Here is a 22,562-nt window from a genome sequence, read left to right as displayed (position 1 = left end):
AAAAGGAACAGTTTGCTCACTTGTGAGTCTATGACTACCTCCAGGTGCAGTTTGAAGCTAAGTGGTTAGCTTTTCTGATCCTCAGATGTAACCTCTCATTAGAACACAGCAGAATTTGCAATTGTGGGTGTATGGAATTCCATGAAGACCCTCTGGGCCCATTAGACCTCTCTGGCTTCAGAGGGTCCTAAAACACACTTCTTTACGTAGCATAGGTAGCTGTAGTAAAGAGACACCTTTCACAAATACGATCTAAGTTTTAGTCTAAAGATTATAATGACTGTAGCTCATCTTAAAATTTGTATCCAGAAGATGCAGTTACAAATTAAAAAGAGGAAAAAAAAGTTTAATAGATACCTGTCTTATGTTTCCAGTTTGTCATTAAAAGGTTCTTGTTGTTTTTGATTCTTAAAGCTTTGCAAGGGTTCATACTTGTACCAAGAATCCCATATTAGTCTAGCTTTAAATGTGGAGTATTATACCAGTGATTTCTCAGCCCTCCTCGCAAAACCTCACCATTTGGCTCTTCTAACAGACAAATCACGCTGCCAAAACCTAGGAGAGTTTGACAATGTTGTGGAAATAACACTATATTGAGAGTGAAAAGACATGGGATTCAGTCCCAACTCTTCCACCATCTTAGCTTAACATATCTGTCTCCTTATCTATAAAATATGCATAACAAAAAACACAAATCACACAGGGATATTATGAAAACAAGACTAGTAATAAATGCAAAAAGACCCAAGTGCAGAAGAGTATAAATATGAAAGGTATAGTGTGGCAGTGGTTAGCCATTCTTTTTTCCTGTTTATGTCCTTCCCATCTAGAAACCATACATCCATAACATGAAGACTACTGTTCCTCCACACCCCTGAGCCTGCTGTTCTTACGATCACCCTTCCCATCCTGGCTCCAGTCTCCAGGGAATCTTGAGGGTCACTGAGGGCCATGGTAGTCTATGCAGCTTAAAATGACTTTGAAGGGAGTTAAGCTTCCTCTGCTTTGCCTTTTATTGGCTAAGGCCTGCAGCGTGTGTGTATGAATGGGTGAAGTGGCTACAGGTACAGTATACGATCACACATTACTGCACCTTCTCAGAGGTTTCTTTCCCATCACTACTAGTTCATTTCTGGGAATGCAATGATCATAGAAGACTTTCGAAGCTCTAAAAGGCTATACAACATGGATTGCCTCTGGGTGGTTGGAATTATAGGTGGTCTTTTTCTTTTTCCTTTTTTGGTTTATATATCTGCTCTATGTTCTAACTTTTGCAATTAATAAGAAAAAAATAATTACTTAATTTTGAAACGAACCAACCAACCAACCAATTATCCTTTAATGATGTTACAAGGGGTAAACAACCAAACGACTTAAAAACTCACTTACACAGACATTTCTCAAAAGGAGAACTAGAAAATAAGGGCATGGGCTTTCCTGGTGGTGCAGTGGTTAAGAATCCGCCTGCCAATGCAGGGGACACGGGTTCGAGCCCTGGTCCGGGAAGATCCCACATGCCGTGGAGCAACTAAGCCTGTGCGTCACAACTACTGAGCCTGCGCTCTAGAGCCCGCGAGCCGCAACTACTGAAGCCCACGTGCCTAGAGCCCGTGCTCCGCAACAAGAGAAGCCACAGCAGTGGGAAGCCCCTGCACCGCAATGAAGAGTAGCCCCTGCTCGCCGCAACTAGAGAAAGCCCACACGCAGCAAAGAAGACCCAATGCAGCCACAAATAAATAAATAAAATAAATTTTTAAAAAAAGAAAATAAGGGAATGTCGTTCATTCTAAAAATACAAGTGCAATATCATATCATACTCATATGTACTCATTTTTTAAGAACTTTTATTAAAAAAGGAGATATGATGTCTTGATGTCCTGTTAGAATAACCAGAATTAAATAAATAGACTTAAGAAGAACTGCACTATATCTACTTTTCCAAATTTTATACTAATAGTGTGGCAATATGATGAAAAACCAAGTAAGAAATCAGAATCGAGCTACTGAAAAAAAAAAAAAAAGCTGAGTGTGTAACATATTCTAAAGCTGGTCTACAGACGAGATGGGAAAACTCTCTAATCTAATGACTTTCTTTTAATCATAAGCAGACAGTAGTTTCCTTATTACCCAGAGTTTTAGAAATACATTATTCTTGAGAGTACTTCCTAGGATTTCTTTTACTCATTTAAGACAACATCTTTGTATTTAATTCATCCTCAGTTATCCCTGCAGGGCACATCCCTCTAATTATTCCCATCTAAAGTGACAGGAAAATGGAATTATACTACTTGGAAAACAGACATCCTTTGGTATGTCTTTTCTCAGTGCTCCCTTGGGCATAGTCTGTCATTGAGCTCATTTTGTCACAGACAGTGAGCTGTCATTGGAGGGCAAGGACTAAGACTTTGCCTTTGAATTCCCAGTGCCTAAGACATGACTGGCACGGACTATATACACAGTAAGAATCTGAATAAACAAATGAAAAATAATACCCAACATACAATGTTTACAGTATATCAAGCACGATTTTAGTGCCTTGTACATATTAACTCATTTAGTTCTCATGACCCTATGAAACAGGTACTATTATTATCCCCAATTTACATATGAGAAAACTGAAGCATGAAAGCAAAGCAAGGTAATTCAGAGCCAGGATCCAAGCTGATGTATACTCTGGCTCTAGAGTTCAACCTCATAATCACCACACCAGGCTCCCTCAAGAGCACCTACGCTGAACAGGAGAACGTCCACTCCAAGAGGAGCATGGGTACACTGTGCTCCCTCCTCTAAACATTTCTGGGTTTCTGTCAGATGTAGCCATACTGTGCGACCCCGTGGGAGACTTAAGAAGGGAAATAACCAGACGCAGGCACACAAATGCAGAAGAAATGAATCCGCAACCTTAACAATTGCTGTGTTTGTAAGGCTGTTTCTCAAATACCTGTGGGGATTTGTGAGAGCGCCAGCTGTACTGGTGACTATGGAGACTGGCCAGCAGAATATTTTCATCAGTATCCACCTGGCCAAACCGCAGTGTCTCCTGTGTGTCATTACAGATCACAAAATGGCTGAAGACCAACTCCTCTACCTCAGGGCATTTATTCTGAAAGAAAAAGAATAGGAAAGCCAATGTGCATCAGATTAATTGCAAGATGTTTGGCAGCTGTCTGCCCAGTGGCGATTGTTACAACACAGAAATACTAAAAGATCTGTTGTCATTAGCTCTGGTATACAAAGTATTCTATACTTCCAGGATAAGCACAAAAAATACCTTAAAGAGATCTTAAATGTTCCAAGAATATGTTTTGATTTATATTCCTGCAAAATAAATCATACACACAGAAGAGTAAAAGAACAATGAGATCCTTCAAACTTTTAACATTTTTAAATGAATTAACATGCTACAAAGAATGCTGTACTGGGTAGCGCACGTTTTTGAGCAGAGTACCACAGGCTAGAATTACCATGTTCCCGGCCTTCTAAACTTGACAATCAAGACCAATTACCAAAGCCACAGTTTGTACCCTACAGAAAGTAAGGATCATTTAGGTAATACATCCCCAGTTCCCTTGAGGGGGAGGGTGGACGTGTGTGTGTAAATCTGCTCAGGGAGAGATGTAAATAAAACCATAACTTTCCCGCTATTGTTAAGAGGCTGAACACACAAAACAGATCAACTTCAGAGGCAGTATAAGCCAAGCTGCAGTTTTCAAGACAAAAAATGTTAGTTGAAAAACAGTTGTTGGTGTCTGTTTCAGCTAATAATCAATCAGCAAATGTCTTCCATTAATCTACTAAGGTTCAGCAAATTAGTAATACGTTCCTGTGTTGGTACCTCCTTCTCAACTTAATGGTATCTCCATGGATTGCTGTTATATCGAAGCACTGGCAATGTGATGGAGAATTTCTGTGCTTACTCTTTTATCACTTTGGTTAGCTTATGGCTTAAAAAATGATAAACATACCTTTGGTAAATGAAAAGAATAGCTAAATAAATGGTTAACTTGAGAACGCAAGAAAAATATCTTAACTAGCCAATGAATCTGCAGACAATGGGAGGTAATATGTAACTGATGCTTCTCCAGTTGGCTTCTATTTCCTGGTTGTGGATCTAAATAATGTCACAATGCCACACTCTGTCATTTGCCATTTTACTGAGGGGAGGGAGAGTAAAAAGGGGTATACCACTCATGAGCATAGAAATTTAAGTGATTACATGGCCTGAAGCCAAGGGGTCTACGGATGAACACACCTGGAATCCAGCCTGGACCAAGACCTGATCTAGAACCTCATGAGAACAGTTATCCTGGGAGGTACAATCCCTTCCTAATCATCCAGAAGGCCCCCGAAGTGGGCAGGCAGAGCTCTACAGCTGCAGTCGGTGAAGAGGCCCTGAAATACCTCATTCTTCTAGATACTCTTGAGGGTTTCCTAAAGTGTTCGCTCTATCATCCAATTATTCTCACCAAACCTCTCTATTCTCATGGAGTGGAACCTTGCCTGACAACCACACGAATCATAAAAGGAGTCTCTGGCTAAGTGAGACTGAAGCAGTTATAACCAATAATTATCTGCTGCCTACCATATTACTTTTTGCTGTGGCTTTTAATCATGAGCTATGATTTCAAAACTGGACTGCCCGCGGGTTTTAGGTGTCCTGCCTGATCTGGCCCCTGCTGCATCTTGAACCATTCTCCGTTTGCCTGCTAGACCCCAGCTCCACCAGCCCTTTTCAGCTGCTCCAACGCCACACTGGCCTCCTTTCAATTCATCCAACACATCAAACTCCTTCCTGCCTCAGTGCCTTTCTTCTGCTTGGACCTCTTTTCCTTCTTGCTCGACTAATTTCTTCCAACTCGGCTTTCAGGTTCCTGTTTTCAGGTCATGCCCTCAGAGTAAAGTAGCCTCCTGAGATCCCCCCGGATCACCTTAGGTCCCTCTATTTTATGCTCACACAACACTATATATTTTGCCTTAAAAGCACTGACCCCTCTTGGGACTGAGTAATTATTTGCATGATTACGGGTCACTGTTGTCTCCATCGTTAGACTCTACGCTGCATAAGGGCAGGAACCAGGTCTTTGTTATTTACAAGTTTTGCTCCTGTAGTCAGCCTAATGCCTGACACATAAGGACTCAATGAACACTTATGAAACAAACATGAGTAAATTTAACTTTTAAAATTACAAATGTAATATATGTTCCCAGTATAAAAATTAGAAAATACAGAAAGTACTGATTTTTAAAAACAAAGTCTCTGGGCTTCCCTGGTGGCGCAGTGGTTGAGAATCTGCCTGCCAATGCAGGGGACACGGGTTCGAGCCCTGGTCTGGGAAGATCCCACATGCCGCAGAGCAACTAGGCCCGTGAGCCACAATTACTGAGCCTGCGCGTCTGGAGCCTGTGCTCCGCAACAAGAGAGGCCGCGATAGTGAGAGGCCTGCGCACCGCGATGAAGAGTGGTCCCCACTTGCCACAACTAGAGAAAGCCCTCGCACAGAAACGAAGACCCAACACAGCCATAAATAAATAAAAAATAAATAAATAAATAAATAAAAATTAAAAAAAAAAAAAAAAAACAAAGTCTCTAATTTTATACTCAGGGATAACTGCTGTGAACATTTTGGAGAATTTATTTTTTTCCAGCAATTTTTCACTTCTGAGTGTCCTGCCTGTTCCTATTCTAGTCTATCCTATCTAATCCTACCTTATATATCTTATATATTTAAAGGTTTGTAAACCTTTAATTAAACTGGAGTCACAGTGTATAATTAGTTTTGATGAGATTTTTCCATTTAGCGTTATATAATCAACATAAACTGCTCTCCTTGTAAACATTTTTCTCTCCATTAGGTCCAACAGTACAAACATGAAGAAAGGGATATGATTCCAAACTCCCACTTAGATAGACATCCTGAGACTGAAATTCAATTTTCATAATGAATTGGGATCAATCCACTGGTTACACAGAGGTTAGGTTACCAGATGGGGCTTGGTTAGAAAAAAAATCATATTACTTTCCTCATCTCTAAAAACTGACCTTTAATAAATGATGAGGGTTTTAGGAAAAAATGTAAATGAAAGAACACAAGGGGGTTGTTTACATTTTTCTAAAGAATACTCGAAGTCCTCAGGGAACTGTTTCTCTATTGCTCCTTCATCTGTGGAGTTCATTATAACTGTAATAAGTTTAAGCGTTTCTTGGAATGTTTAAATTCTAGCATATTATAAAAAAATTTGTACATATTGTATATGACATCATATAAAAGCGAAACCTCAGAATGCTTTCGTAATTAAGAGGTGGCTTATTTACATTTAAGATTTGTGCTGGAGTGTTATACAGGCATTTGCAATTAAAGAGAGATATCATTATGGTGTAAGATAAGACACATGAGCATAACCTTGATTTTTAAATAAAAATCTCCTTTAAATCCTATTTGGTCCAAATGTGGGAATGTGACAAAGAAATATAAAGCAAACTGCAAGTGGCATTTTGGGTCCTTAATCTGGTTTCACAAAACATTAATCATTTACAAAAGAGAAAAAAAAAAACTACAGCCAGAGAAATCAGACACTGATGAAGGCTTCTGTTAATCTTAAACTTGTGACCTAAAGGTGAAAGGCCAAATTGTTTCATGCTTCAACTGTCTGGTCCATCCACACTGGATACAAATGACTTGTCTCAGATACGAATCCGATAAAAAGTATGTGGAAAACTCAAATTGCTTATCCAGCCTGTTAAATTCACGTTTGTCATTGGCAATAATTATACTGTATATGAGCATTATATACATAATAAAATCCAAGCTTGGGTAACTAAGCTTCCCCTCTAAAGGGGATAAACCACATTCAGAACATCTTAGAAACAATGAACTTAATAACCCCTCTATAAGCCCATTTCAATGTCAAATGTCCTGTAATTTCAAAGTAGTGCGTTTTTGTATTTACTTTAGAATACACAGGGTTAGAGATGCCTACCACATTAAAACTTGGTGGCAAGTACGCTTGACATGGGAGGAAACAAGAAAATTACAGCAACAATTACAGAAGTATATCCTCTTGTGGCTCATGTTAACATTGCCAAATCCCTGTATAAATCAGAACCAACTATTCACAGAATGTACCTGTCAGCGATATGCTACGTGACATATGGCTCTACTTAATCAAATATACAATTCCATTTTTAAAAAAACTCAGAATATTCCTTCAAGGCACTGTGTTAGCCAGTCAGTCATTCACACTCTGATGTGGTTTAAAACATTTAAATATTTATGCATCGTATTTTATTTATATGTATAGCTGTGTCTAAGAGAATATTTTTACTCTGGGAGGAAACTGATATTTCTGAGGGCCATTCTGCAGTAGTTGCTACACATGAGTCCTCTTACAATGGTCCTGATACCAAGACAAAAATATCCTGGGATTAAATGCTCTATCAATGACTCTTTTATATTTTCTAGGTTTGTTTTTTATTAAATGCATTGTTCAAAATATGACAAAAAACAGAAATTGGAGCCACAGAGGTTTTTTTCACATCGCTATTCGAACCAGCTGCAAAGATTTAGATCACACTAGCTCTTATTTTACGCATGTCCTCTGCAGCAAGAAAACCATGGAATGCCCTTAAAAAAGAATTTTAAAATATGAAACAGATGTGTTATCTTCTTTCCCTTTGCTATTGTAGTGCCATGTTAGGTAATTAATTCCTTAGTCTTGTATAGGTCTTCATGCATATAACGAAAAGAGTTCATTCCCATAAAAATTCTAGAACTCAAGCCCCTCCCCCTACCACTGCCCCATCCCCACATGAGGTCAGGGCGGAGTGAAGGACCATTTCTCTTGGGGAGTTAGTCTGCACAAATACCTGTAACATACAAAATGTGGGGAAATGTCTCAGCTTAAATAACAACACAAGCTTTATGGAAATGCAATATTATACTGAAAATCAGTAAGGGAAGCAGAGGTGATTTGTTATTAAATCACTGAGCATATTATCAATATTACCCAAATATTCTGTGAAATTATTTTCATGCTAGTGGACGTGGGCAGGTTCCCCATTTTAAATATGTCATTCAAAACAGACGTATATTCTATCTCTTTTTTGATATGGATAATTTCTGACAAAAGATAAAAGTAAAAAATTATTAATCAAGAGTCTTTAGCTGGTTACAAAATCTATTATCGAGTGCTTTTTTTAGTGGATCAAAATGGCAGAATGATAATGGGGGAAAGACTAAGATTATACTGTGTTCACATAATTTCCTCTCACTGCCTTTTCTCTTTGAAAAGATGAACTGCTTATATCAGAAAGGCTCACACAGGTTCTTCATTTCTGCAATGGCTGCTTCGACAATGTGATACATACCAAGTTGAGCTTTGGCAAACTAAAGCCATAATACTCGGAAAAAATTTCTGGGAATGTGTTACTTTCCACACAGATGTGGTACATTAGTCACAAAAATGTGGGCATCATCTCTGATGCATGAGTAGAGAACCCATGTTCTCCAAAGGTTTTAAAAATAACATGCATCACTTGGCCAAAACAGAGGAGGCCCCAGATATTACGGTGCCCATCAAATTCTTCATTCTCTCACATTTTTGTTTGTGCTTAATTTATTATTAGAAGTGATAACATAAAGTGCCTAGTAAAAGATCACACACGGACAAACTGTAAGCTGTTCTAGAATATACATACCTGTTGCCAAGCTTGTATTGCAGTGTTTAGAGAATGAACTACATGTTGCCCAAAGTTTACAAATATTGAGTCAACGCTGATAGAGCAATCAATCAGCTTTTCTACTGCATTGCTGGAAACTGCAATCTGTCCAAAGATGCTGAAGGGTTTCACCATGCTTTGCATTGTAACATTTCTGCACTCTAGAAGTTTACAGTCTGCTTGAGCTGAGAACTGCATCTCCTGACAGACAGAACTATTGTTCCATTGTCGAAGATACATGTGTGGTTCTTTGAAGGAAATAATCATGTATTCTAGTTCAGATGGCACATTTTTATCAGAAATAAATGGCTGTAGGTATTGCGGTGGAGCTGTTGAGAAAACAAACAAGAAAAACAGCAGTTGAGATGAGCCAACACTTTATGGAAATAAAGAGATGACATTTAAATTATTCACTTCTTGGTTACTGAATGCAATATTTGCTGGTTAATAAATTCAAACATTCTCTTGAAGATAATATAACATTTGAATTACCATTTGATATTTGCAAACAAAACTGTTTTGTTCAATCAGCAGGTCTCTTTCCAAAGGTTACATGCACAGATAAAAATTTGATCACAAAAGACAACAAATAAAATGAAGAGGAGGTAAATATTTAAGAAGCATTTCATAGAAGTGCTCTGTATCTACCCACCAAATCTCAAAAGCAAAAACATGACCCAAACAGAGTTAGAAAATACAGGTTAAACTCCATTTTTGCTGAAAAGGCAAGATGCTTAACAGCAGCTGTGTTTAGTTTTAATCTGATTTTTTTCCTTTTTCCATTACATGTAGGTTGAAAACCTAATACCAGAATCAAAATGTATTAAGTAGAAAAGGTTTGGTACAGACTTTTAGGAATAATTATTCATGAACATGAGCAAACTTATAAAAGGCCACTTTTGGTGTGTGGAAAAACTTATTCTTCTACCATATAAACTTGTAAAAATGCTAGTCTTTTAAATTATTGGAGAATTTGCCCATTTTTTGTAGAAGGTATTTGTACTTTAGAGATAAGGTAGTATCAAGTACTTTTGGAAACTATTTGCCATTCATGTAATGGCTCATAAGATAGGAAAAAAACAGATGTATTTCTTTCAAAAAGATCATAATTGGAGTAACAGTAAAACCTGCAATTTTTGTAACTTCCTTGAAAATTCTCATTAGGAAGTGTGCAAAATCATGGCAATTCAATATAAATGGTACCCTATATAAAAGGTCCATAAGATGGTTCAAATGTAAGGGGGACACCTATTATACGAAATCAACTTCAGAATAACTTTGCTGGTGCTTACTGTTAGAGGAGATGAATGCTGCTTCTAAAAGTTTCCTCCACCATGTGTGTGGTGGTCAGTAGGGAAGGAGTTATGTGCAGGGATAAAACAATAAGTATTAAGTGAATGTTATTCCGATGCTAAAATAGAGTACCTGTGCCTAGTTGATCAAGGTGATGACAAAAATGGAACTCCAGGTGAGCAAACTGGAAGGAAACGCAAAGAGATGGGACAAACCATGGGGTAAAACAGGAGTCAACTCTGGTACAGGCAGCCAGGGCTGTTGGAGTTACAAGTTGGTCACAAGTGCTTTGAGAACCAGATTCACTTCCAGAGCTGTGGGAGATAATTAATAAAAGAAGTTCAATAACCTAAATTTCCCAACATCATATAAATGAAATGTCTTTCTATAGGGGTTTTTAAAGCTAGCTCCCATAATCCTATAGTCAATGTTCTCATCAAATCTTCCATATTTGCTCACATAAACAAGTTGTTTTAAAAAATTAAGTTCTGGGGCTTCCCTGGTGGTGCAGTGGTTAAGAATCCGCCTGCCAATGCAGGGGAAAACAGGTTCGAGCCCTGGTCCGGGAAGATCCCACACGCCGCGGAGCAACTAAGCCCGTGCGCCACAACTACTGAGCCTGCACTCTAGAGCCCACGAGCCACAATTACTGAAGCCCACGTGCCTAGAGCCTGTGCTCCGCAACAAGAGAAGCCATCGCAATGAGAAGCCCGCGCAACGCAACAAAGAGTAGCCCCCGCTCGCCGCAACTAGAGAAAGCCCGTGCGCAGCAATGAAGACCCAACACAGCCAAAAATAAACAAATTAAATAAATAAATTAAAAAAAATTAAGTTCTCGTTGATTATTCTCTATGAGTTATTAGCAGAAAAATTTTGAAGGATTCCTGAAACCCCAGGCCATGTTGACCTCCAACCCAATTTTCTTCCATCCACATTTCACTTAAACTAATATGAGAACAAGTTGTCCGTAAGTTAAGACCAACACAATTCAGAGTATGACTGTGCTGTTCAAAAAACCCAATATTTTCAGTGTCACCATAAATCTTTCTTTTGTTTTACTTCTCCAGGTCATCCACATCCATATTCCCATATGAGTTAGCCAATACTCTTTACTGAATACCTACTGCATACTGTATTAGGTGCCATAAAAGTTATGACCATGTCCAGAAGAACCAAGGTTCCATGGACAGTTACACCGCATGTGTCCTCTCTTTACTTGTCCATCCTCCCAACACCATTTTATACCAGTAAAAGTCGATTAAAATAAATAGTGAAGGCATCTGTAGGAGGGAAGAAATTTGTACATAGCGGCTGCTGGTGTGCATGGGAAACGTGCAGCCTAGCTGCCTCCCCTCAATGCTAGTAGAAGCATGAGGCCTGGGGATTGGGAGGGGCCAAGATGCATTCTGCTAATTGTGGATCACTAAATAGATGCTGCCCTATTCCCCCTTACCGTCTTCCACCCTCTTCTTTCCAAATCTGAAATTTGCTCTACAGCTATGGTAGCCTGGCTCCCAAATCCATGAGGAGCCTAGAGAAGAAACACTGGTTTACAGTATCCTAGGGAGAACTATGACAAGAAAAACTAAAGAAATAAATCCTTGGTTTTCAAAGAATTCACAGTCTAACTGGTGATATAAAATATGTAGACGTTTACAAACATTATAAAACAGAACAACCATCAAGGAATAGGAAAGTTGGAAGTGCTGCCAGAGTGGAAATACAAGAGGAAGTCAGAATGGCACAGGGTGAATCATGCGGGATTTGCAGAGTGTGAATCTTCAGCTGAGCTTTGAAAGAGGTTGTGAACAGGCTGGTGAAAATGAAAGCTAGGTTTACTGAGTATTTAACTTCAAGGTGTTTATAGTCATGTGGTGGTACTTACTGCAATGTTAGAAAAACTCCATTGCATACAAAGAAAACACAACTCTGGGGCACTATGTTTCTGATGAAATGTTATGCATGAAAATGCAGCTAGGCATATTTTTAAAACTTCTATAAATGGGTATACTAACCCAAATAGCTTTCTAGGAATTTATCTGTGGAGTTACAAATAAAGATCTCATTTAAAATAGATAAACAACAAGGTCCTACTGTATAGCACAGGGAGCTATATTCAATATCTTGTAATAACCTATACTGGAAAAGAATATGAAAACATGTGTGTATGTGTGTGTATATATATATATATATACATTTTATAACTGACTCACTTTGCTATACACCAGAAACTAACACAACATGGTAAATCAACTATACTTCAATTAAAAAAATTAAAGTTAAAAAGAGATCTCATTGGCAAGGTAAAATTAAAACTTGTATTTATTCAGAAAGACCAAACTGAATTAGTTGTACATGTGTTTTACACATATGAAATCTCTCCCTTATAATACTTTAAGAAGTTGTTAAAAATAGGGTATAGCGTTAGTCAAGATATTATTAAAAATCCAGGTGAGAGTACTTTGAGATCAGTTTTAAAACAGTAAGTACACAATTTGAGGTGTTCATCTGAAGAATTTCTCTTGCCAACTGCAATTTTTGACACTCTTGAGATTTTCCAAGATTTAGTTTTCTCTCTCTTGAGAGTAGCAAATTCTGTAACATGTTGAAAAAGGTTGCTAAGACATCACAAATAAGTACGTGTCAAAATCTTTATTTATAACAAATTGATTGATTTTTCACTTTTCCTAAATTAAATGTACAAATCAATGGTTAAAAGATATTTTTAGGTCTATGTAGTAACTCCTAACATATATATTCAAGTGGTCAGCACTCTTTCCATCTTAAAATCCTGACTAAAATGTTACTAGATTAATCTATATTTAAAAATTTAGAGTTTTATTTAAAAATTGGAGTTATATCAAAATTAAAATGTCTTAAACACAAAATTAATATGGTATATGCACATGAAATGCTTTATATTTTGAATCAGTAAATTTATAGTTTTTTGATATTCAACTTAATGTGATCATCACTATACACTATAAAAGTAGCACATGCATGTTCACCTTTTACATAAGGATTAGAAATATCTAACTATGATAGAGCTAAACAGTCATAAAGATGAGAACAATGACCCTGCTAGGGACACTTATAGCAACTACATTTATATCATTTCCTTAATTAAGTACAATGGACTTTGATCTGATCCAGATATCAAAAGGAAAAACGTAATTCATGAGATGTGTAATAATCAGAAATGGAAAAGTAAAGATGGCTCCAAGGGGCAAAACCTTTCAAATAGTAATACATAGAACTCAAGATTCAGTAGTTAGTTCAAATATCAATAAGTTCCTAATGGAAATTCAAATTTGTAGAATAGAGGAAATATTCTAAAAAGTAGAAAGTACGGCAGGAGTTTTACATATCCATACCTTCATTTTAGCCAAAGGGACTTATTTACTGTCCTGGGTGACCCATAGAAGGGTATCAATTCCTTTAAACAAGGAGTGTTTTAGTAAGTTTAGATTTGATTGATCCATAGGCACTGCAGGGACCCAGGCATAATCCTTAAAGATTCACCCCTGGATGTCACCCCTATAGCTCTGCAGGTATCCAACAATGATCTGACTTGATCGATAAAGCCTTGGGCTTTTCTCTGTATCCCTCTGTGGTAATAAGAGTTTTATAATATAGCATAGAGATTAAGCAGAGAATGATTGAGGTAAGAAAACCGAGATGAAAATGCTTGCACTGCTTCCACTTACACTGTAATCATGGGCAAATTATTTCATCTAGCTAAATCTGTTTTCTCATCTGTACAGTAAGTGTAGTAACTGGACTTGCTTTTTGAGTATTAAAGGAGGTACTACATAGAAACTGCTTAGCATAATGTCTATCACTCCATAAGAGAAAAAAAATTTCATCCCTCTTTTCCTGGTTGGCAAACAGGGTACTGTACTGGTTACTTAGTTTAATGTCAGTTGCTGGTGATTACCTTTAGCTCCCAAGAGGGATCTGACAATATCACACTGTCATTCATCCCAGTGTGGCACTGTCTCTCAACATTGGTTCACCTAAACTCTCCCCTGCCTACTGCAAAAACACTGTCCTGTCCATCCTGGGAGAGCACCGCATGGAGGAGAGAAGACAAGGGTTGATATGTGTGCCTGCTACACCATGTTCTCTCTACACCTTAGACCTGTCTTTTTTGGGGAATGTTTTAACTCTAACCCCAAATAAGAAATACACCTCTGTTGTAACCTAGTACACCTATAAAATGGCGGGGGGAGGTTACTGAAAATATTTTAAAAATTGTGGTAAAATACACATAACTTAAAATTCACTATTTTAACCAGTTAAAAGTGTACAGTTCAGTGGCATTAAGTACATTCACATTGTTGTGCAACTAACATCATCATCCATCTTCAGAATTTTTTCATCTTCCCAAACTGAAAGTCCATACCCATTAAACTATTTTCCTCTCCCTCATCTCCTGGCAACCACCATTCTACTTTTGTCTTTATAAATTTGACTACTCTTGGTATCTCACATAAGTGGAATTATACAGTATTTGTCCTTTTCACATTGATTGTTTCTATTTTATTAAAAAAATTCCATCAGCAGATGAATGGATAAAGAAGATGTAGTATATATACACAATGGGATATTACTCAGCCATAAAAATGAGTGAAATAATGCCATTTGCAGCAACATGGATGTAGCTAGAGATTATCATATTAAGTGAAGTAAGTCAGCCAGACAAGGACAAATCATATATCACTTATATGTGGAATCTAAAAAACAATGATATAAATGAACTTATTTACAAAACAGAAATAGAAAACAAACTTATGGTTACCAAGGGGGATAGTGGGGGATGGGTTGGGGAAGGGATAAATTAAGAGTTTGGGATTAGTAGATCCAAACTACTACATATAAAATAGATAAGCGGGGCTTCCCTGGTGGCGCAGTGGTTAAGAATCAGCCTGCCAATTCAGGGACATGGGTTCGAGCCCTGGTCCGGGAAGATCCCACATGCCGGAGAAACTAAGCCCGTGCGCCACAACTACTGAGCCTGCGCTCTAGAGCCCGTGAGCCACAACTACTGAGCCCGTGTGCTGCAACTACTGAAGCCCGCGTGTCTAGAGCCCATGCTTCGCAACAAGAGAAGCCACTGCGATGAGAAGTCCGCGCACCGCAACGAAGAGTAGCCCCCACTCGCCACAACTAGAGAAAGCCCATGTGCAGCAACGAAGACCCAACACAGCCAAAAATAAATAAATAAATTAAAAAAAAATTAAAATAGATAAGCAACAAGGACCTACTGTATAGCACAGGGAACTACTGTCAATACCTTGTAACAAGGTGGCAAAGCAGTTCCAAACGTCAAGATTGTTGTCTGAATGGTTTATGAAAGTCAAAAGGTTAAAAAAAATGGTACCCAGCAAATTTAGGTACATCTAAAAGTACAGATCCGAGTAGTCAAATGGAGGCAAACAATATCTAGAGGCCACAGTGACCTTCTGGTAGGAGAAAGTTCAACCAGTGAGGAGAAAGGAAATGATCCAGGGACTTTACCATCACAACGCTCTCCCTCTGATTCCTGCACTGGCTATACACACAAGAATGAAGGTTTGGTAAATAAAAAGCATCTCTTCCTCACATACACAAAAAGCTGTGGACCACTGTCTCAAAGATCACTAAGTATGAGTGGAAAGCGACTTACAGGATCTTTAGGGAGAAGGAGAAAATCTTATTTTTTTTTTATTTTGCACTCTAAAAAACTCAACAGTTTCCATTTTTATCACACGAAGAAAGAGCCACACACTTCTTTTTCCAGGATGCCTTCTTCTATGAACCAACGTTTTGGGGGTGGGGATAAAAAGTCCTTGTAAGCAACCTACTCTCACGTTTTAACGTTGTGAGAAAGTGACCATGTAATATAGACAAAACCACCAAAGACTCGGCACAGGTAAACAGTTTAGCATTATCATCAAACAATTTGTCATAAAGTTAACTGGACATATATATCAAGATCTTCACAGTTATTACTGTGTAACACAATAATTGCCTGTAACTTGTGACTTTAGATAGTCACATACTTCTGGAGTTAGCCATTTGGGGTGAGGGTAAGAGGGGGAAACAAAGTAGAAAGTTGTTCTGGTCCATCAGAAGACATCTGGTTGATACCAAACTCAGGGAACCTAGTAGAGTGGCCCAAAGCCTGAGAGTTGGGCCCACCAGCCATTTCTCATCTTTCCACCTAGGTCCCATCACTAGGTAAGAAACTGTAAATTCCAAATACATCGTGTGCTTGCTGGCTATCTTGTTTGCTCTCTAAATCCACTTTCTACCCCTCCCCATCCTCTTCTCTGCCCCTGACTGTATCAACAAGCTGCTTTGTCCTCGGCTTGTCTTTTGGTTCGGCCAGTGGAAGGTGCCCGAGGGAGATCAGAAGGTGTGAAGACAGTGGCGGGAGGACTCGTATTCTCCTGGCTCCTTCTTAGCCACGTCTCTGCACGTTGCTGGTCCCTCCACCAAAAACGGCGACAACCACTCATTCTGGGTTAGTTTCGGTAATGGCTCTATTACCTCAGGACTAAGACTGGGACGGTTCCCCATGGTTTCTAGCCTCAGGGTACTGTCCTATCCCTTCACCTTGCCAACACTTTTGTAAATAGTCTTTACAGTAAACTCTCCTCAGTTAACCAGTCTGAGCGTGCTGTCTGTTTCTTGTCAGGACCTACTGGGAAAAGGGGTTTATTTAGGCTTCAGCAGTGGGCAGTGGGGGTGGGCAAATACATACATGCTGAGATTAAAAATAAATAGCTGAAATGGATACCCTGATCAGGGCTTAAAGGCTGTATCTCTTGCTTCAGTCCAGTGCACCACAAATACAAAGAGAACTCTCCTAAAGGTCAATACTATTGTGGAAACTAAGCTTAAGTTACTCTCCTTCCAATGCTACCTTGAAAAAAACAACAGTTACCCATCATTCATTTTCATATGATCAAGCAAACCATTAATTAAAGATAGTGGAAAATAATTATCACAAATACACGGGGATTGAATTAAAGATAATATGCCTGTATGGGATAAACAGACCAAGGTTTAAGAGAGTGAATCTTTGGTCTCCAGTCCTTTGTACCGAAGGCTACCTGCCACCCCTCAGACTGGTTAGCTCCTACCCATTCCTTAAGGCCTCAGCTTAGAAATCAAGTTTCTCAGGGACAAACAGCTAGTTGGTGATGGAGCCAGGACTTAAACCCAGGTCTGCTAACTTGAAAATCTCTAATAAATAGTGCTTCTATTTACATACACACAGTGATGCCATTACCACTAAATATCCTACACTGTTGCACTTTTGACAATTGTGGGCAAGACGCTTTTTTTTTTTTTTTTTTAGATTAAGCTTCATGGGACTTATTTTTACGAACTTTCTTCCAGTAATGTCTGATGCATATCCTTCTCAAACCATAAATATTATTTAAGAGAAGATAATCTCTAATCATAAAAGTGTCAGGTTTTTGTCCACTTTTAGATTTCTCATGACAGAATATACTGGATCTAACTGTAGCACTTTTATTTCTACGTGAAATGTCGACATATCATCAAAGCACTGATGTTTTCCTTCAAGAAACTGGATGAAATTTATTTACTGTCCTTTTTGCAAAATGTCTTAATAGTGTTTTATTATGTTGATTTTTAAACCAGCTCTTTAAATTTAATTTCACTAATATCAATTTCTACCTAAAAAATGCTTAATGTCAAACAATTTAAAGCAAGATCAATTGTGAAATATTAGGCAAGTTGAAAAATCCGAGGTGAGGACAAAAGATCTGTGATTACAATGTCGAAAGCTTGGTGAAAAACTGCCTAAATTTGACTGTCTGCAAAAATTTCCATTCCCTAAAGGTTCCACGTTTCTGCAGTGCTAAGCTTACCACAAAGTGATTTTTATGAATGTTTCAGATTCAAAGGAATTAACCTTGTCCAAAATGCTTGTTTCAATGATGAAAATGCATTCCTTGATAATTAGAATCAAGAAATGATTTCTAACTTGATACTAATAATGAAACTCAGATTTAAAAAAATTCCATCACCCATAGCTCTGTTTTCTGAGATTTCCTGGTTTCTGACTAGGTAACCTATGCTTAGAACAGGCAATCTTTCTATCCATCTGCTAACTCCTCCCAGGATGGGTGGTGTTCTTTTCACTGCTGCATTTCATATAGGTAAAATCAAGACCCCACTCCTCTAATATATTTTCACCAGTCGTACATTACTAGGTAATATACTGGGAAGGCAATTATTTTTAAAGAGCCCAAATGACCTAGAAATAGAAACCATAAAGTAAAAAACATATTATTATTAAGCATACAAAGTAATCAACGAAAAAGACTGTGATGCTACAGACTGATGTGAACAGAGGTTATCTCGGTGTGATATGATGATGGGTGGTATTATTTTCTTTATTTCCCAGATGTTCTTCAATGAACATATATTACTATTAATTACAAAAAGAGAAAGCATTCACAACTATCTATAATATAAAACAGGAATTAGAATACAAAATGGTGTGCTATGATTATAACCCTGTAAAGGCATACAATGATGGGCAAAACTAAAGGTAACAAAAAAGAGAAAACAGTTCAATCGCAGGGTGTTGAAACGGTGGATTTTTTTCTTTTTGTTAGTGTCAAAATGTTGTTTGGGGGTAAAAAACGGGGGTGGATTATATACAAAGAATAAGATAATGCTAGAGCAAACTCGTCAGGAGAATTAGAAGGTAGGACATTGAAAGTGATGGGCAGCAAGATAGGCACAGGCCCATAGTACACGTATTATATGACCGGAAAGCTGTTCCATTGATGGTGATTTACTTTCTTTTTCTTGTCATTTAGGGGAGCATGAACAGAAAGACATAATAAGGATATGTAAACTAGAAGGAGCACTTGAAGAATAAATTGCTGAAGCCATTTTTTCTCTACTCTAAGTTAGTGGATGTAGTAAGCAGGCAAACACTGGAATTAGGGACAATCTGGCCCTGTTTTGTCACTAACCAGATATCCTGTAGGCGGTGTAGAACAGGAAGTTCTGGGGACGCGATTCAGAATACCTGAAGTCTATAGCTCTAGAGATACACTATAGTCAAATAGATTCAAGAGCTGAATAAAACTTTGGTTATCTGAAATCTTGAGTATAAATTATTTTGGTTAGTCAAGTTTTCCTAATGTCTGGAGGTCTGTCTTTTAAAGTTTTTTTAAAAACCTCTTAAGAAGGAAGTAGTTCCAAAAAGAAGGAGACAATTCAATTTACTTAACGTTTCTTTTAGTGCCCCAGGGTTAACATTTACACATATTGATGACTGTGTCATTAAGAGTCTATTGAAGTGTGTATGGCTCTTTTCCTCTATATTTTTTAGCTCAGGATAACTGGATTTTTTTTTTTTTGAAGTTTGTTTTTTGCTCTTTTTTCCTTTTATATTTAAGGAACAGGTTCTTAGAGAGAGCTCACAGTAAAACACAGGAATTTTAGTACACAGACTTTGAAACATCAGCTTCTATCTCACTTCCTGGTTCTCATCTGTAGTTTAGACAGATGCAGCTGCTAGACAGCTGTGATATAGCTAAGTGAGGGGCCACTAGATAAGATGACTTGACGATTGTTTCCTAGTATAATGCCACTATTTCATTTTTCACTTTGTTCACTGAGTTACCTTTGGTCATCAGCTCCATTTTGGCTGCTGTTCAACACAATTCTCCAAAGATCCGAGGATACCAGTTTCTTCTGGTCATTCACAACATTGATATCTGGCAACTGCAGCTCACAAACTTTGCTTTCAGACAGACTAAATTCTCGAAATGCAACAAAAACCTTCTGGAGTTCATCCCAGTACTCCAAACTACAAGGAATCTATATTAAAAGAAAGAAGATTTTAGAAGATGCAAGCAGAAATGATGCTTCTGTATTTGTTGACATGCAACTTGAACCTTCATAAAAGCTATAACATTAATGAGACTTTTAAAAGGGGATACAGTTGTAAAGGACAGTAGTTTAGGATTTCTTTTCATAGTTATATTCATCCTGTTTACCTACTTTATTTCAAAAGACTCATTCAAGAATAATATGTGGAAACAGTCAAGAAAGTTTTTAAATAAAGGAGAAAGAGTGGGGAACAAATTCTACCAGATGGGGCTTCCCTGGTGGCGCAGTGGTTGGGAGTCTGCCTGCCAATGCAGGGGACGCGGGTTCGCGCCCTGGTCTGGGAGGATCCCACATGCCGCGGAGCGATTGGGCCTGTGGGCCACAACTACTGAGCCTGCGCATCTGGAGCCTGTGCTCCGCAACAGGAGAGGCCGCGATAGTGAGAGGCCCGCGCACCGCAATGAAGAGTGGCCCCCGCTTGCCGCAACTAGAGAAAGCCCTCGCACAGAAACGAAGACCCAAGACAGTTATAAATAAATAAGTAAATTAATTAATTTAAAAAAAATCAATGTTTGATTATTAAAAAAAAAAAAAAAAAAAAAAAAAAAATTCTACCAGATGCTAAGTCTATTATAAAGCTATACTAATTAAAATTAAAAGATAAGATTGGAGTAGTACCATACAAATAGATTAGAAGAAGAAAAAAATAATAATATGTAAGTACAGATAAATTTTAGTATGTGATGAAGGTACCATTTCAAACAAGTAGGGGAAAGATGGGAAATGAGGTTGCAAGAACTGGTCAGCCATTTGGTAAAACCAAAGTGGGTCCCTACATCATTCCTATATGTAAGTAAATTCCAAAAGGATCAATATATTAAAGGCTAAAAGCTGAAAACATAAGAGAAAAAATCATTTAATATTTTTATCATAATAGGGTAGCCTTTTCTGTGTATGGCATGAAACCTGCAGATGGTAAAACAAACAACAAAACAAACCTCACAACTGATAACATCAAAATTAATAAAAAGCAAGGTTAGGATAAAACAGGTAATAGTTAATGACAGATCTACAAATACTTGTTGCGATAGCAGAGAGCTCTTACAAATCAATGAGAAAATGATAGTAAGCATATAGAAAAATAAGCAAAGAAAGTTGTTGGAAGAGGCCCTGAACGTCCCTGCATGTTCTTGCCAGGTATGCAAAGGATGCAAGGCCCTGAAAGCTGTTAACAGGGACCATTTCTCAGGTTCTGTTTGCAGAAAGTATCCTTGAGTGATGAGGTAAAGTTTCTTTCCAGGACAAAGAGCAGACTTGCTCTCAAAGAGGTTGATTTGACAAGCTCCATGCTCCATGCTGTGCCATTTATCTGCTGCATGCAGAGCATCCCCCTGGGGGCCCTTCTGCATCGCCCTTGTGGGACTTGGGGGCAAGAGAAACCAATGCAAACATGATGCACACACTGTTTGCTGTGCCACGAGCAATAATATTCTTTGTTTCTGACCCAAAAGTCTAATATTTTCTGTCAGCATCCATAAAACGTTAACAGGCTAATTTATTAGCTTGCATAAGGTAAAATCCCAGATTCTGACAGCAATTAATTCACAGAAGAAAAGATATAACCAGCCAGTAAACATGCAAAGATACTCAACTTCACTAATAGCTACATAAATTAAAATTAAAGCAATAATGTAGTATTTTTCTTTATTAATCTGGAAGTTTGAAAAGACTGACATTTCCAATTTCTGTAGAGGTGTGGGAAAAAGCATTTCTACCCATTATTTTTGAAGAATAATTTGGCAATATCTATTAAATGCTTGGAAGGATACATCTAAGAATTTGTTTTACAGATATTCCAATACAAGTATGTGTGTGTGTGTGCATGTGTGTGTATTTACTTCAGTACTGTATTAGTAAGAAATTGGAAAAATACAAATATCCATCAATATGGAATTAAATATAACATGCAGATCTCTAGACTGGAATCTGTACAACCGTTAAAATGAATACGGAATACCTATATATACTAACACAAAAGACACTCAAGATATATTATTAACTTAAAAAAAAATAAGCTTCAGAATAGAACATGTGAGTTGATCCCATCTGTCTTAAAAAAAAAAAAAAAAAGGACTGGGCTCAGATGTGTCTCCTCTTTTGGAAGCATTTCCTAACTATGACCATTCTCAGAACCGGTCACTGCCTCTCTTGTGTCACTTCCATATCTAACTCACTCCTCTATCATAGAAGTCATTACATTTCGCCATTCCTTATTTACATGTTTGTCTCCTTTAGTTGACTCTGTGATCCTTAAGGCAAAAATGGCATATTATTTTTAAAAATATTAGCATCAAACAGTTTTTGGAACATAATAGGATATTAATAAAAGCTTCCTGAATGAATAGATTTCTCCTTAACCTTCCTTTCCTAAATAAGTGATTCTAAATCTTTGAATGGGAATAAATTTTACCTCCACCTATAAGAGTTTCTTTTCCTTAAACAGGGACTTGAACATCCATGTATGGCAACGTGCTAAATGGAAGAAAGGGGCACAAAATGGATAAGCATAAGAGGCTAACAGTGTGATGAAACAGAGCATATGTTTTGGTTAGTGATAAGGACAAGTGACATATCCATAAATTCTACTTTTAGCCACCATTTCTTGAAATTCTCCCTCTTCTTG

General features: G+C 37.8%; 1 protein-coding gene across 11 annotated transcripts in view; it reads right to left on the bottom strand.

Moving 5' to 3' along the window:
• Positions 1 to 22,562, bottom strand: part of VPS13B (vacuolar protein sorting 13 homolog B) — a 763,196-nt gene that overhangs the window by 87,399 nt on the left and 653,235 nt on the right. For all 11 annotated transcript variants that reach the window (XM_082432674.1, XM_082432665.1, XM_082432664.1 and 8 more), the window contains 4 exons: positions 19,671 to 19,867; positions 10,142 to 10,323; positions 8,696 to 9,045; positions 2,942 to 3,103 (listed from right to left, as the gene is read on the bottom strand). In XM_082432674.1, coding sequence (XP_082288800.1) covers positions 2,942 to 3,103; positions 8,696 to 9,045; positions 10,142 to 10,323; positions 19,671 to 19,867 — 891 coding nt within the window. The remainder of the gene's footprint in view (positions 1 to 2,941; positions 3,104 to 8,695; positions 9,046 to 10,141; positions 10,324 to 19,670; positions 19,868 to 22,562) is intronic.

Source organism: Balaenoptera physalus (genome assembly GCF_965194825.1).
Source record: "Balaenoptera physalus genome assembly, chromosome: 17".
Taxonomy (NCBI): domain Eukaryota; kingdom Metazoa; phylum Chordata; class Mammalia; order Artiodactyla; family Balaenopteridae; genus Balaenoptera; species Balaenoptera physalus.
This window is presented reverse-complemented; position numbering and strand designations above follow the sequence as displayed.